At 43.2% G+C, this 15,569-nt stretch overlaps 1 protein-coding gene across 4 annotated transcripts in view; it reads left to right on the forward strand.

Moving 5' to 3' along the window:
* FRMPD4 (FERM and PDZ domain containing 4) overlaps positions 1–15,569 on the forward strand; it is a 525,557-nt gene that overhangs the window by 415,550 nt on the left and 94,438 nt on the right. For all 4 annotated transcript variants that reach the window (XM_082375456.1, XM_082375459.1, XM_082375457.1 and 1 more), the window contains one exon: positions 13,434–13,594. In XM_082375456.1, coding sequence (XP_082231582.1) covers positions 13,434–13,594 — 161 coding nt within the window. The remainder of the gene's footprint in view (positions 1–13,433; positions 13,595–15,569) is intronic.

Raw genomic sequence — 15,569 nt, forward strand, 5'->3', positions numbered from 1 at the left:
TTATACATCTGTTTATTCTGCCTGGGATGTTTTTCTCATGGGTATCCCCCCAGCTTAGTTTCTCACTTCATTCAGATCTCAAAAATAGCCTCCTTAGAGAGGCCTCCACTCCCATCTTGTTAAAACAATCCACTCCCTCTTTCACTCTCTATCCTGCTGTATTTTTCTTCATAAAAACTACCAGCCCCTGACAATATGTGAAATAGTTCATGTTTATTTGATTTTTATTGTATCAATCCTTCCATTAGAAGAGGGGTTAACAATTTTTTTCTGAAAAGGACCAGATAGTAAATATTTTAGACTTTGTGGGCCAGTCTCTCTCATAACTACTGAACTCTGTCATTATAGCATGGAAACAGCTGCAGTGCATAAATAAATGGGTGTGGCTGTGTTCCAATAAAGCTTTATTTACAAAAGCAGGCAGAGATCAGATTTGGCCCATGGGCTATTGTTTGCCGATACCTGAACTATAATATAAGCTTGTTGGGCTGAAACATAGCCACATCCTGGGCACGAGGCAGATAGAAAGCTTTTATTAAATAGTTGTTGAATAAATGGTCGATACATTTGATCCACCATAAATAACAAAAGGGACTGATTTTGACTGAATTTGAAAAGTCGGTTTCTGCCAACTTGAAAGAAAATGGTACACGAAATCTTCAAATGAGCATGTCAACTCTTCTAAAACATAAAAGCATTAGCCAAGATCTCATCCAGCTCTCAAATTCAGTGATATTCTCTTCTTGCAAATTTGACTGTATGTAATGTCAACCAAAGATAAAAGTTTACTAAGAATACTTTGACAGAGAGACAAAGAAAGCATGCCTCAATTAAGATAAAAAGAGTTCGCATCTCATTTAAATTAGGCAAATAGAAATGGATTCCACAGTGGTCAATACATGAATTCAAAGTCTTCACTGTCTTTAAAGGTTTATATGTGGAAAATATGTTTCATTCAGAAAGAAATGTTTTTTTCATAGGTATTTTGGGGAGGGTTTTTGTTGTTTTTGTTTGTTTTTGAGAACCATTGGTGTAAATTTAAGTATGGTTGATGCATTAGAAATAAATATTAGTTGGATAATTGATCTCAATGCTGCTCTCAGAGCAGACGTATTTATTATCTCTTGGCTAAGAATCAAAAAAGAAGCTAGAATTATATTTTTCACTGGAAGCCAGCTCAAGGAGACTCCATCTGTGCCGTCCAAGGGGCAGGGTTTGTTTCCTGGGACTTACAAGGTTGCTTCATGGAAGAGAGAGGCACGGTGCCTGGCTCTGGCAGGAAATGGATGAGTGTGGGCTCAGACAGGGAAAGCAGCAAGTCCCGTGGAGGCACCCAGGCACTAGCAGCAGCTGGGACCCGTTAGCACCACTAGGCTCAAGGGGCCTGATGTGACTGGAACGGTGATCAGTGGATGAAGTCACTTCAGACCTGCACCAAACCAAGGAGGGAGTCGGAGGATGAAATACCCTGATCTCTTTCTCCTCCTCACCTCGCATTCCCCTGCCAGCACCTCCCATTGGTTGAACCCAATGGAAGCCAGAGGGCAGCGGGCCCACATGTTGCCACCCACAGGATCAAAGCTCCCAACATACAGGACACGTAGAAAAGGAGCCAGGCGTGGATCTAGGGGGTGCGGAAGTGAGGTTCAGTTCTCTTGTTATGGGGCTTAGAACAAGGGAAACATAAGCAAACAAAACCAACCCAAAACAGAAAAGATGTGTAACCTTGGGCAGTTATGTAGTTTTATGTCTAAGAAAACTAAATACTCTAGGTAGGGGGTAGGAATAATTATTTTAATGAAGAAAAGATTAAGAGATCACAAGTTTTTAATTAACACAGGACTGTTAGCTTAAACCTTTGATACTGTGATTTCCTTACCAATGCCATTTAACTTCCATCAGAAGTTCTTAGTCGTCAAAGTGAGCCCTTACCACTTAATCACTTTTTGAAATCTTTTGTGTAAAGATTAGAAGATCATGAAATTTATAAAGTGCGCCTAATCGTCTCTCTAAAAATACCTCTTTTATAAAGATCAATTCATGTTTTAAAATATTATCTTAGATTAGGGTTTCTGTAACACACACTCTTACAGTTTGAATTTATAAGAACCATGGGATTGTTTTCACTTTCTAAGTATAAAATTATAATATAAATTTTCAAAGAATATGCGTAGATCACAGGGATATACAACAGCCCCTTGGGATGGGGAGGAGACCTCCTGTGTCTTCACCCCTCCCCCCTCCAAGTACTGCACTAAAATATGGGTAGAATCCAATTTGATGGAGAAAAACTCTCAGACCTAAAGTGATAATTTTAACATGTTTGAGAAAGGCTTTGCTCATTGTTATCAAGTCTTTTGTTCAAAAATATATTTTCCTATAGGTCCAAAAAAAAAAAAAAAAGGGTAATCAATCAAGAAGAAAAAGTCTGCCCAGCCATGCAATACTTTATGCTCTGTAAGCAACAGATATCCATGAAATCTTAGATGTGTGGTGGTTGGATTTCCACACCCCAGAGGGTTCAATCTAGTGGAGCCCACAGCAAGAGCACATGTAAGAACCATCAATTTGTCTGTCCCTTAGTCACTCAAACCTGGGGCCACTCTCTCATCTTGGTGGCTGGGGTAGGATGAGATAAGCAGGATGGAAAGGCACCATTTCCCATCAGCAGCACTCTAACTTCATTTTTAGGTTTCTGAAAATGCCACTGAATATTCCTAAATGTGAAAGCTGGACTTTTCAAGCGTTGTGATGAGCTCTGTGATATCAGCGACTCTGTCCATCATGTTTGAGTATATAAAACATCCTTTGGGCCCACACCATAAGTCAGGAACCCCCTAGATCATACAGAACAGAAATGTCCACATTTGGTGCTTTTGTATGCCTATTAGTAAAAAAATTTTAAACACGTGCCCCCTTAATATATATTCACTTATTCATACTATATATATATATAAAATATATGTGGCTGTAAAGAATAGATGTTAAAATGAGTTGAAGGTGAAATACACATTTTAATCACTTGTAAACATTTTTGCTATCACTGCTGCATTAACAATTATATGATATTTTAAATGACAGCAGAGTTATTGAGGGTGCTTATTTATTTTTGAGCATCTTGGTTTACCACTTCATGGATAAATTTTGAAGGTCTGGTTGCAAGTTCATCTTATTTCTTTACTTGGTTTCAGTCATTGTCGTTGGAGAAAAAGGGAACTGCAGAAACATATGAAGAGGCAAATGGACAAAGTGTTTCACCAGCTTGCTTATTAGATCAGGAAATACTGTTTTTCAATTCCATCCATGCAAGGGATTTTGTTGAAATTCAGCTGGAGAGTTTCCGTATTCCTTGATGTCCTTCAACTGTTCTCACAAACCAAATCGAAGATGTTGCCATTTATCATATTTAACGAATGAGTCCACAATTCGCTGAAATGCTTTATTTGCAGGTTTTTTAAAACAGGTTAGAAAAATTCACTTTCAAGTTTTCAAAGGCTGCTGTTTTGATAGATACAGATTTGTATAATTTTCAGTAAAACAAGCACATAATGGTAGAATCATTTCCAAACATCTGTTTCCCTATATTCTTACCACAATCCAAGTTTCTTTTACAAAATAAGTTACTTTCTCATTCATTATTATAATATCTCCTTTACTCTGAAGAGAGGACTCTTTTAGTTCATTGTTACCAGGTAGCCAACAACCCCTGTGTAGGACAAAAGATTGTCATAGTCACTCTACTGTACTTTAATGGTTTTGTTTCGAAAGCAGCCATGTTATTGACACGCTAAAGCACTTCACTTTCTTTGGTGCCAAAGCTTGCATTGAATTCTTTCAAGCGGGCACTCATCTCTAAATTTACCCTGGAACCTTGTTTTGTTGTAGTCAAAGCTGCTACTCCATCATTTTATACTTTTCTATGTTTGTCCCAGTATCTCAGTATCTTGTAGGGCTCGACAACCAGAGTGTTGTTCTTGTTCAGAGTGTTCTTTTATATTATCATATATAATTTAGAATTCTCTTTGTTGGATTCTTTAAAAGGACTGTTGATATATCTTTATTAGATGGCATTAAATCTATATATTAATTTGAAAAGAACTGAAAATTTTTATATTTAGTCTACCCGTTAAGGAAAAATTCCATTTCTTTCAAGTCCTCCTAAAATTCTCTAACAGGATTCCTCCAAACATTTTGTGGTTTCTAAGTTTAAGCATTCTGGATTATCTTGGCTTTTTAAGTACTATGTAAGTTTCCAAGCTTGACTAAACAGTTCTTAATCTTTAAATGCTCCTGACATGTTGTGGGAATTGACTGACAATGGCCTGTGGAATTGATTAGTGAAGGTTAAGTTCCTCTGAACCCATAATCTGCATATTCACGAAGGCAAAAAGCCTGAGACTCACTGTGTTATGTGACCTGGAAACACATCATGTCCAGTTATCTATGTTTATATTAAATTTAACTCATCTTCAGTGGTGGGATTTGGTTGGGCTCTTTTGATCCTAAAGGACAGAGGCTTGCTGGGATTTGTTTAAAAAAAAAGGAGCGGGGAGGGGGAAGGGGGGAGTTGAGTATAAAAATACATACTGTAGATCCTAAGAGAGATGGAATCTCCTGGACGTATGAGAATGGAAATGCCGCGTGGCTGAGCCTCCTAGCCTCATGGGAAGCAGCTCTAGGAGGTAGTTAGAGATTCAGAGAAGCTTCAGGACCCTCATTAGCAGGACTTCCTGGATCTCCTTGCGTGACGTCACTCCACAGTATGGTTTCTCTCCAAGTGGCGTCACTTCTCTTCCAGCTCCCTTTTCTCCTTTCCTTCAAAGACGCTGTTTATTCAGAGTTTCTGTTTTCTCACAGAGCCAATATAAATCTTACCCTTAAACTCGTGTGTGAGTGTCATCATATTACATTTCAGCTGTTTGGCAATTGGAATATAATCATGTCGAATATTCAGAAGTCCTCGGAATCTCTGCAGAACAGAAATTCAAACAGGCCTTTGTGTTCTTCAGTCCTAAGATACCGGAGTCTGAGCCTGCATGGTCCCCTGAAGTTCACTGACTTTGCCATTTCTTTAGGTTCAGCCTGTGCATCTTGCTGCTTTGCTAGACTTACCACCAAGCTCTCTCTCCTGAACTTTCTGCCACCTCACAGGGGTCCTCTGCCCTTGACTCCTAAGCCAAGTTGCTCAGATTTTCACGAAACAAGTCAGGAGAGAGGCTTTCTGCCATCAGCTTTTTCTCTGGGCCCTGGTAAATGCATCTTCCCTGAGGCAAGGGTCTGAACGAAGCCTGTCTACCTTACTAGACCTGGGAGAGGAAGAAACTCAATGAGAACAAAGCAAAAATTCTTTTCAATATGTTATTTTGTCACACACATCATTGTAATTTTGACTTGCTGGAAACCTATCTTGGGGTCTAATCTACCTCATGATCCCTCTCAGTTGTGACCTATCAACCTCAGTAATTCACACTTCTGCTTTTTTTTTCCTTCCTACTTACATTCTTATTCTGGGGAGCTCTAGTTTGTCTCGCTCAGCACTTTTGCTCAGAGCCTCTTTCTTTCTTTTTTTTTTTTAAAATAAATTTATTTATTTATTTATTTTTGGCTGCGTTGGGTCTTCGTTTCTGCACGTGGGCTTTCTCTAGCTGCTGCGAGCAGGAGCTACTCTTCGTCGCGGTACGCAGGCTTCTCATTGCCGTGGCTTCTCTTGTTGCGGAGCACAGGCTCTAGGCACGCGGGCTTCAGTAGCTGTGGCACGCGGGCTCAGTAGTTGTGGCACACGGGCTCAGTAGTTGTGGCACACGGGCTTAGTTGCTCCATGGCATGTGGGATCTTCCCGGACCAGGGCTCAAACCCGTGTCCCCTGCATTGGCAGGTGGATTCTTAACTACTGTGCCACCAGGGAAGTCCAGAGCCTTTCTCATTAAGCCCCCTCACAGGCCACAACAGGGCTTTTGAATTGTTGGCTTGGGAGCCACGACTACCTAAGTCCAGTTCAGAGATATGAGAAAGTCATGAAGAATAGGTCATGAGGTGCCTGTGGCTGCCATGTCAACTGGGATAATAAGGGGAGAAGTTTCCTTTGGAAGTGTCGATAGTGTTTTTGTAAAATGTAGCACATTTAGCCATAAATGGTGTAGAGAGTAGGGGTGGTAGAGAGAATCCTTTGGGGATGTGGCATTTCAGGGTTTTTAAGTACTATTGAAAACACTAATTACAGATTGTATGAGTGAGCTTTTGGTGCATAACAAACATCCCCCAAATTCAGTGTCATGAAACAGTCATCATTTGTTACCCCTCGTTCAGCTGGCTCATCTAGGCTGAGGTGCTGGACAGCTCTGCTCCACTTGGCTCCTCACTGAGTTGCCGGCTCTGGTCTGTTCTGCATGTGTCCATTCCAGAGCCCAAGCTGAAAGGGTGGCAGCTGCCTTGGGAAGGTCTTCTCATGGTGACAAGAGAAAAGCAAGAGCTCGTGCCCAGCTAAACAAGTGTGTTTTGCTTGTCACATCTGGGCTCAGCCATGTCACATGCTTTGGGCAATGAGATGTTAGCAGAGTCAAGGGGTGGAGAAGTACGTACTGTGTCCAGTGGGAAGGCACTGAAAAGCAGGGTGGTGTCCAGTGGCAAATCGCATCCTGGGAAGCAAACGAAGAATAACTTAGTCTGCGACCCACACCAGGGCTACCAAGATGAGGCTATTATATATTGATGCTTAATGCTCTCATGGAATCACAGCTGCCCATCCCTGAAAGGTCACACCAACAATGACCTTCTCAAGCAGAACTGAGGCATGTATGTTTATTTATACTCCTTTTCATTCCAGTCTTAACTACCCAGGGGTCCCACCTGCCACCATCTTCCTAGATTCTTTAACTCCACACCAAAGGGAATGGCTTCTAAATTTGGTTCTTCCTTCCAGAATCTTTCTACTCAGCACATATTCCAAAAAAGGACCTCACTGGCTCTAATGAGTGCATGGTAAACTGAAATTACTTTAGGTTTTCTTACAGGGCACATTTCACTAGTCAAAGTAATTCTTTGTGATACATTGGATGTATCAGTCTTTTATTTCTGCTGAGGAAGAAAGGCTCCCAGAGTTCAAAGAAAGCCCTTTCCTTTTGTCGTGGGGAGTTAGGCAGCAGGGTTCCCATCATTCCTTTTGAAATGAATCTTTCAGAAATAGCAAGATTGCTCATTCGATCTCAGTGGACACATTTTCCATCTCAATTAATGCACTCTGGATTTTTAGGTCAGAGATTTCTGGCCGATCTATGTGTATTTGTTGGAGGAGGTTGGGGCAGGGGCTGAAAGTTTGTGTAGTTCATCAGCTGTATTCTTCAAGGCTCAGCATCAGAATTCACTGAAGCATGTTCAGCAGGTAAAAAGATGTTGCTTTTTCAGCTCATTATAAAAGTACTCAAATCTTTATAAAAAATATTGCAAGGAGAGAGCCAAAAGGTACTTGCCTAACACAAAGAACAGAATGATGTTTCATGGGGGAACATTTTAGTGTGGATCCTTTCTTACTGGAAAAGAGACAGGGGTTGATTATTTTTAGATAATGTATTCTGAAAATATAACCTGTTTAGCAAGAATATGATAATGCCATTGGAAGGTTATCCTCAAAGTGCAAGCAAAACAAAAAGAATTTAAAAATCATAAACAAAAAAGAAAATACTAGAACAGGCAACAACCACATCATATGCACGTGCTTGTAAGTTTCAGACCTTGTTGGGGTGGGAAAGTGACATGGACCAAGGGCAGATTCTCTGTTGACACAGAGGACGGCAGCATCTGAGGTGAAAGGGCCTGCTCCTGGGTCTCACTCCCTAAAACGGATTTAGTGCTTCTCACTTTCCCCATGACCCGGCCTCATTCCCCAGCCCTAGACTCCAAGGTCACTTAATAGTCTTTGAAACGTGGCGGAGGAAAACTTACTAACCGTGATTCAGTTGCTAGAGAAGCCTAGATTTTATTCTTCTGTATTCTGGTACTGTTTTGCCTCGTGCATATCAATATATATTTGTGTTTCCTGTGTCATTGCATTTGACGTGATTCTTCAGATTGAAGTCTCAGAGCTTACCCAGGATTTGTGAGGCATCTCACCGAGAGTTGGGCTATAGGCAATTGAAACGTTGAGTTTGTCTTCATATTTTAAGATTGAATGAGTTCATAATGTCTGAAACATATGCCTTTCTGTTCATTGCCCTCAAGAGATGAAAATAACAGCTAATGCTTTTTGAGTGCTTCCTACATGCCAGAGAGTTTGCTACGTGCTTGACATTTATTCATTCATTTAATTTTCACAATGATCTTATGAGGTTGTTTCCATTATTATCACCACTTTGCAGATGAGGAAACTGAGGTGCAGGATGATGAAGTTATTTGTCCACATCACACTGCTGGGAAGTGGTGGGACCAGGATTCGAACCCAGAGAGTCTGGCTTCACAGTCTCATTCCAGACTACCACACCAGTTCTCGTGTTGGCCCCATACCTGGGCATTTGTGTGTTTCCTGTACAAACCGTGAAGCATTAGCTCCAGAGAAAATGTCTCCTGCAATTTGGATCCATCGGGACACGGGACTTGCATTAGATAATGTGCTTAAAGGTCCATCTCCCTGGGACCATCCTGTGTGTGCAGGAGGAAGGTTCCAGAGTAGGAGTCCCACCCCTGCTCTGTCAGAGTGGCTTCCAAATATGTTAAAAGCCCAATGATTTCTTGCCATATCTGCCCTCACCCTGGTCCAAGCCACCATGATATTTTGTCAGGATTGATGCAGTGGGCCCTGAAATGCCCTCCCTGCTTACCAGTGCTCCCTCCTGTCTGTTCTCAGTATGGCAGCTATCACATCACTTCTCCACTCAGAACCTTCAAACAGCTTCCTGTTTCACTCACAACAAAACACAAAGTCCTTCTAAGAGCCTGGGTCATCTTCAGCCCCTCATCACTTCTTTACCACTCCCCTCACTGTCTCCACCCTCCCCCCACCACCGGCTGCCCGGCCGTCCCTTAGGCATGCTCTCACAGGCATAGCTCACCTCAGGACCTTTGCACTGCCGAAATGCCCCTCCCCCCAGACATTTCCTGACCCCTAGCATGATCTCACAGTTCCCTCGCCTGGCAGCTCTCCAGCCTTCCTCCCTGCATTGTATTTCTCCTTAGTACTTAAAATGACCTGATATGCCATACGTTTTACCAATTCATTAGGTTATTCCCTGTCTCTGCACACTGGAGTGAATATTTTATTTTTTTATTCTGCTTTCGTTCCTGTTGTACCCCCAGAACTGAGAAGCCAGTGGGCGTTCAATAAACATTTGTTGACTAAATGAATAAATGAATGCATTATAGAGTTGTTTTGGAGAATTAAATGAACTAACATATGGATAGCATCTCGAAAAAGGCTTAGCATGAAGTTAGTGTTTAATAAATGTCAGGTATTAATAAAATAATATTGTAATACTCATTAAGTGAATGATGAATTAAAAATTGGAGACTATTACTTTATCATGTAGTGGAAAGAGGATAATCTATCTAGAGATACTTTAAATATTTTAACTTACATTTGCAATGGATGCTAGGGGAGGTGGTCAGGGACATCAGTCAAGTCCCCTTTTCCTATTGTCCAGAAGGCACTAGAACACACCCTTCCCTGGGCAGGTGAATGATCCCCAAACATTGCTGCACTTTGGAATCACCTGGGAATTCTTTTTAAAAAATTGATCCAGGGGCCCCTCTGGTGGCGCAGTGGTTAAGAATCTGCCTACCAATGCAGGGGACACGGGTTTGAGCCCTGGTCCAGGAAGATCCCACATGCTGCGGAGCAACTAAGCCTGTGCGCCACAACTACTGAGCCTGCGCTCTAGAGCCCGCGAGCCACAACTGCTGAAGCCCACGTGCCACGACTACTGAAGCCCGCACTCCTAGAGCCTGTGCTCTGCAACAAGAGAAGCCACCGCAGTGAGAAGCCCTGGCTCGCCGCAACTAGAGAAAGCCCGCGCGCAGCAACGAAGACCCATGCAGCCTAAAATAAATTAATTAATTAATTTTTTTAAAAATTGATCCTGGCTCCCACCCCTAGATAGTCTCATGTGATTGGTCTAGGATGAAACCTGGGCGTTAGGGCTTTTTAAAGCTCTCCAGGTGATTCTAATATGCAGTAAAGTTTGGGAACCACTCCTGGAAGCTTTTCACAGTATTGGCAGCAGCATGGGGACTCATCTTCCCAGTCCCGCTCTACAGTTGGAACTGAGAGTTTGATTCTCTGTAATGCAACTCCTACTACCATTAGCAAGTCACGTCACCTCTACAACCTTCATCATTCAGAATGCCTTCTGTGGATTCTGGTGCAAACTCAGAGCTCAGGGCCAAAAGCATGTGGATTTACCCTCCCTTTTTTCCTTTGTTCGCTCTGGGGATAAAAGGAGAGACTCATTTCCAAATGCAGCTAGAGTACAGCACACTCTTGTTACTGAGTCCAAGCTTGCACTGCTCGCCACACGACAGGCCAGTAGATCAAGAGAGGAGTTGCTGAGGCAGGGAATAGCGACTTTATCTGGAAAGCCAGCAGACCGAGGAGATGGTGGACTACTGTCCCAAAGAACTATCTTACTGGAGTTAGAATTCTTTTGTACGAAAGGCGGAGGGGGTGTGTCTGGTTATTGCAAACTTCTTGGTGCCGGAATCCTTTGTTCTTATATTGGTCTGGTCACAATGTTCCTATAAACCTCCAACAAGGCATTTGTTGTTTTCTGTTCTGCAACTTTTAATCTGTATATAAAGGGGAAAGTGTTGTACCTTTAAAGGTCAGAGCCTTGAGAATGGGCTATCCTGTATATTTCAGGCTGTAGGCAGCATTCTTTTACAAAGGCGCAGAGGCAGCATGACTAAGCACAGACAACAGAGCACAAGGGTTAGAGCTGAAGGAATAGCTCCAACATAGAGTCAGCTTGTTCTTCTCTGTTACACGCTGAGATGGAGCCGTCTTACAGAGGACACAAGAGAACCGAACAGTGGCCACGACCCCCCAGGTAGCCCCACTCTCTCCCAGGCACACACAGCCGGGCCTGTTTCAGGCCTGTGAGAGATCAATGTGGAGGGTCAAGTTCCGCCCAGCAGGGCCCGCCGTAGGATTATGAGAGGTCCTCCTGGTGTCCTAGTTCCCAGCCCTGACTTCCCCACCCGTTCCCTGTGTCTCAGTCCCTCCCGCCCAGGGCCCCATCTGCAGCTCCTACCCTGGACACTGGGGCTCACCCTATATAGGTTCTGCTGGTTTAATCAGGGTTTTGAATTCTTTCCTTCAGACTGCCAAGCCTCTCCATGTGACCTTCTGCCCACCTGAGGTCTGCCCACCTCCCTTCGTCCCAAGTGCGTGCCCCACCATGGTAGCCATGTCTACTCTCTGGGTCCAGACAAACGTCTACAGTTTCACAGAAGACAGCCCCTGCCCCCTTGGCCCTATAACACCACCACTCTGAACCTGGATGTTTCTAGAATGGTGGTGAGACATTGGGGATAGCACCCTACCAAGGCCAGCTTCATGGGCTTGTGACCCATGCAGTCACAGAAGGCCCTGGGCTGGGTTTCACCTTCTGCCGTCTTGAAGTTCTTAATCATGTTGGAAGGAGGGCCCCTGCATTCTCATTTTGTACTGTCCTTGCAAATTATGTAGCTGGTCAGGCACGTGACACAGAATCAGAAGACCTGGTGTGAATCGCACCTGGCTTACACCTGAGAAGCGTGTGACCTTGGCCCAGTTATTCTTCCTCTCTGGGCATTTACAAAGAGGAGGTGGGCGGGGTCAAACTCCCTCTATCTCAGCGGCTGTGAAGATGAAACACGGTAACAGATGAGTGTCAGCACGTGGAGCACAATGGGTTCCTTAGCAACTAACACTTCTCTTTTTCCTAGTGTTCCAGATCACAAACTGCTAAATCAAAAAGACATTTCCTTCCTTTCTGTTTCAAAGGGATTTTAAACTTTTATTTTCCTAGCCAGCGATATATGCCAAAAGGACAGATCTAGCGGGTTTTCAATGATTTTTCTTAACTCTTACTCATTACACTGAAGGACAGTAGGATTCCTCCTTCTCTGTCCTTCTTTATTACATTTGAACGATACGTTGTCCAGATGGCATATGGAGTAGCATCTTTCAAGGTATTTTAAAATGATCTTCTTTTACTTATTGAAGAAGATTAGTGGGAAAAAAATTGAATTAAGGCCGTGTCATTGAAATAATCTTGGCTTACATATTTAAGGAGATTTCTAGTGTTCAAACTAATAACTCTGCCCCAAAAGAAGTCTGCCTTGGATGATGTGCATGAGTGAAGACTTCATTAAGAGTCACCGAAGTTGATTTTCAACCCAAGTCTCTGGCATACCAACCATGGGCCCTGAGTAACAATAAGCCACTGTTTTGATCTCAGTTTCCTCCTTGGCAAAATGCAGATAATAATACCTGCTCCGCTCCTTCATTCTCAAGGTTGTTTTGTGGATCAAATGAGCTATTCGTGGAAGCATTTTGAAAATTTTTGAATGCTGTACATTTTTCAAGTTTGATTATCGATAAGACTTCTGAAGTTTAAGTGTTAACAAAAAGATTCATTTAAATCATTTGAAAGTCTCTCTGGAACAGAAATGCCAAGAGTTAGTTCTTCAACTTCTTTGGAAAGGGGGACTGTATTTGACACCAGGATAACCTATTGCCACCAAAACGATCCCCATCACTTCAATTTCACTGGAGCCAAAAGCCGTATGCATTACCCACTAAATGTCCAGAACCCTCTGAGGTTCTTTCTCAGCACATCAGTTATAATTTGATAGTTTTCCACAAAGAAATATCTTTTTCTCTATTTAATTCAATTATTTATTGAGAATCCACTACATGCCAGGCACTGTTCTAGGCACCTGGGATAAATCAGTGAATCAAACAAAATTCCTTGCCATCACAGAGCTTACATTCTAGTATGGAGAGCAGAACAATGAAAATAAGCATCAAAATAAGTAGGTTCCACAGCTCGTTAGCAAGTGATTAGTTCTATGGGAAAAAAAAAAGTAGACGAGGGTGAAGGGATCTGGTTGTGGGGAGGCAAGGCTGTGATTTTAAAGTGTGTGACCAGAATAGTCCTCTTTCAGAAGCTCGCATTTGAGCAAAGACTTGAGAGAGGTGAGGGTGGGTCATGCACACATCTGCAGGACAAGCATTTCAGGTTGGGGGAACAGCCAGTACGAAGGCCTCAAGCAGAAGTGGGCCTAGAGTTTTCAAGGAAGAAGGCAGCCATGTGAGAAGCCTGACAGTGGGTCTCCCCACATCCTCCCCACTCTCTACCAAACAGAGAATAGAAGGTTTTACAACTAGAGAGGATGCGGTCGCCGGGCCATTGCCAAACACGTACACTGATGCCAAGTTTCTCTTTTGTGTGCTTTTCCCACAGTCACATGACACAGGCAATCGCATTTGATGACCCTCGGTTGGAGAGCTGCCAAATCATCCCTCCGGCTCCTCGGAGGGTGGAGATGAGGAGGGACCCTGTGCTGGGGTTTGGTTTCGTGGCAGGGAGTGAAAAGCCAGTGGTCGTCTGCTCAGTAACACCAGGTAAGCACCCAACCCCAAGGCTCGGTCTCCGGGACCACCCACCACGCCCTGCCAGCATGACCACTGTTCCATTTCACAAGCTTAATACTGTTCTGTTTCAGGCTATGAAGTCTAATTGAGTTTTCCCATCACCTGGGTAGAGCCAGACTACCAGAGGGACAGAAATGGCTCTGCAAACGAGGTTTTAAACTTCCAAATCCATCATATCGCCAGACTTAGGAAAACACTGACCCATCATTTGTAACCATGGAAATGACCCACTTCTTAATGTATGAATGCACACGTTAAGAGGCAGGCACGGTGCTGTTTTCAGTAAGCTCCCGACGAGCTCCTTAGTGAAAAAGCAGAAGGTTGTGTTTAAGTTTCTCTAGGATTTAGATCAGCGGTCCCCAACCTTTTTGGCACCAGGGACTGGTTTCGTGGAAGGCAGTTTTTCCACGGATGGGGCGGGGGATGGTGCAGGCAGTCATGTGAGCCATGCTTCAGGCGGTAATGCGAGCGATGGGGAGCGATGCGGAGTGGCAGATGACGCTTCACTCGCTAGCCCGCCGCTCACCTCCTACTGTGCGGCCCGGTTCCTAACAGGCCACGGACCGGTACCAGTCTGCAGCCCGGGGCTTGGGGACCCCTGATTTAGATCATTGGGGTGGTTGAATTCTTTTACAAAGAGGTGCTCCCCTCCCTTCCCACTAGAGGTAGAATGTATTTCGCCACCCCATTGCTCTTGGGCCGGACCCGGTGACTGACTTTGGCCAATGGCATATTAGCAAAGATGACATGAGCAAAGGCTTGTAATATGCTTGTGGAGTTGAGCTCCTTTCTTGGGTTTCTGCCACGGCCATAAGAAGAGTTTCCCTGAAGTGGCTGTTACCCCTTCACAGCCCGAGCCCCAAAATGAACACGTGGGGCAACCAGCCTGCAGCCTAGAGCTAAGTACAGGCTGACCCTCAGTGTACAGCACAACTGCCCAGCCAAGCCTGCCCTTGATCAGCCACTCCACAGTCATTCCAAAGACCCATAAGCATGAGAGGAAACCCTACTGGGTTTGGGGGGTGTCTTGTTATACAGTAAATGCTGACTGTTACAGTGTGTGGCAAATCTCTTAAATTCTACCATACGGTCAGGTAATTAATGCACTTGGTCTCAGTCATTCTCAGTATATAAATGTTCCACTATCAACACAGCTGAATATACTGGACTATGGTGCCATTGCCTGACGTGGGCCACCTTTGCCTTCCAGAAACAATGCTATAATATTTATTTATTATATGTATTTATATACTTATTTTAATGGACTTGTACTGGATTTTTTTTTCAGACAAAAGGAAAGTATCTTCTGTGCTGTCTTTCTCCAGGATTTTGCAAATCAGTAACAGAGTTCAAAAGTAAAATGCTGTAGTCAAGAGCGCAGACTATGGCATCAGACCTCCTGGGTTTGATGGACTTGAATCGTGCCTCTGCTCCTTATTAGGTTTTTTTTAGCTTCCGCGATAACCCCCTACATGTCAGTTTGATGTAACTTCTCTATAGCCTTTGGATAATAAGGATCATAGTGTCTACCTTCTAGGGCTAAGGGAGGGAATGAAATGCATTGGAAGGGTGCCAGGTACATAGTTAGTCCAGGAATGTTTATTATTATTATTATTATTATTATTATTAAACTCTAAAATATTTGGCCAGTTGAGTCTGTCAATTAAGGGAAATGAAAGCCAACTAGTGAGCTAGTATAGATTATTAAAGTTGATTCCATTTTTCCTCATTTTGACACACTCTGCCCCAAGGCAAGCACTGCAAATACAGTCAACCCCTTTAGACTTGTGCAGAAAAGAATAACTTCCCTGTTCACTCCTACCACTGCCTCACCACACAACTTCTTACTTTGTCTGCTGAGCTTTTTATTTCATTAGCTATAGATCATAGTTGTTGAACTCAATGCAACTGAGAATTTTATTCTCAAAAATAAAAGAGATTTGTT

The sequence above is a fragment of the Balaenoptera borealis genome (genome assembly GCF_965194805.1).
Source record: "Balaenoptera borealis genome assembly, chromosome: X".
Taxonomy (NCBI): Eukaryota; Metazoa; Chordata; class Mammalia; order Artiodactyla; family Balaenopteridae; genus Balaenoptera; species Balaenoptera borealis.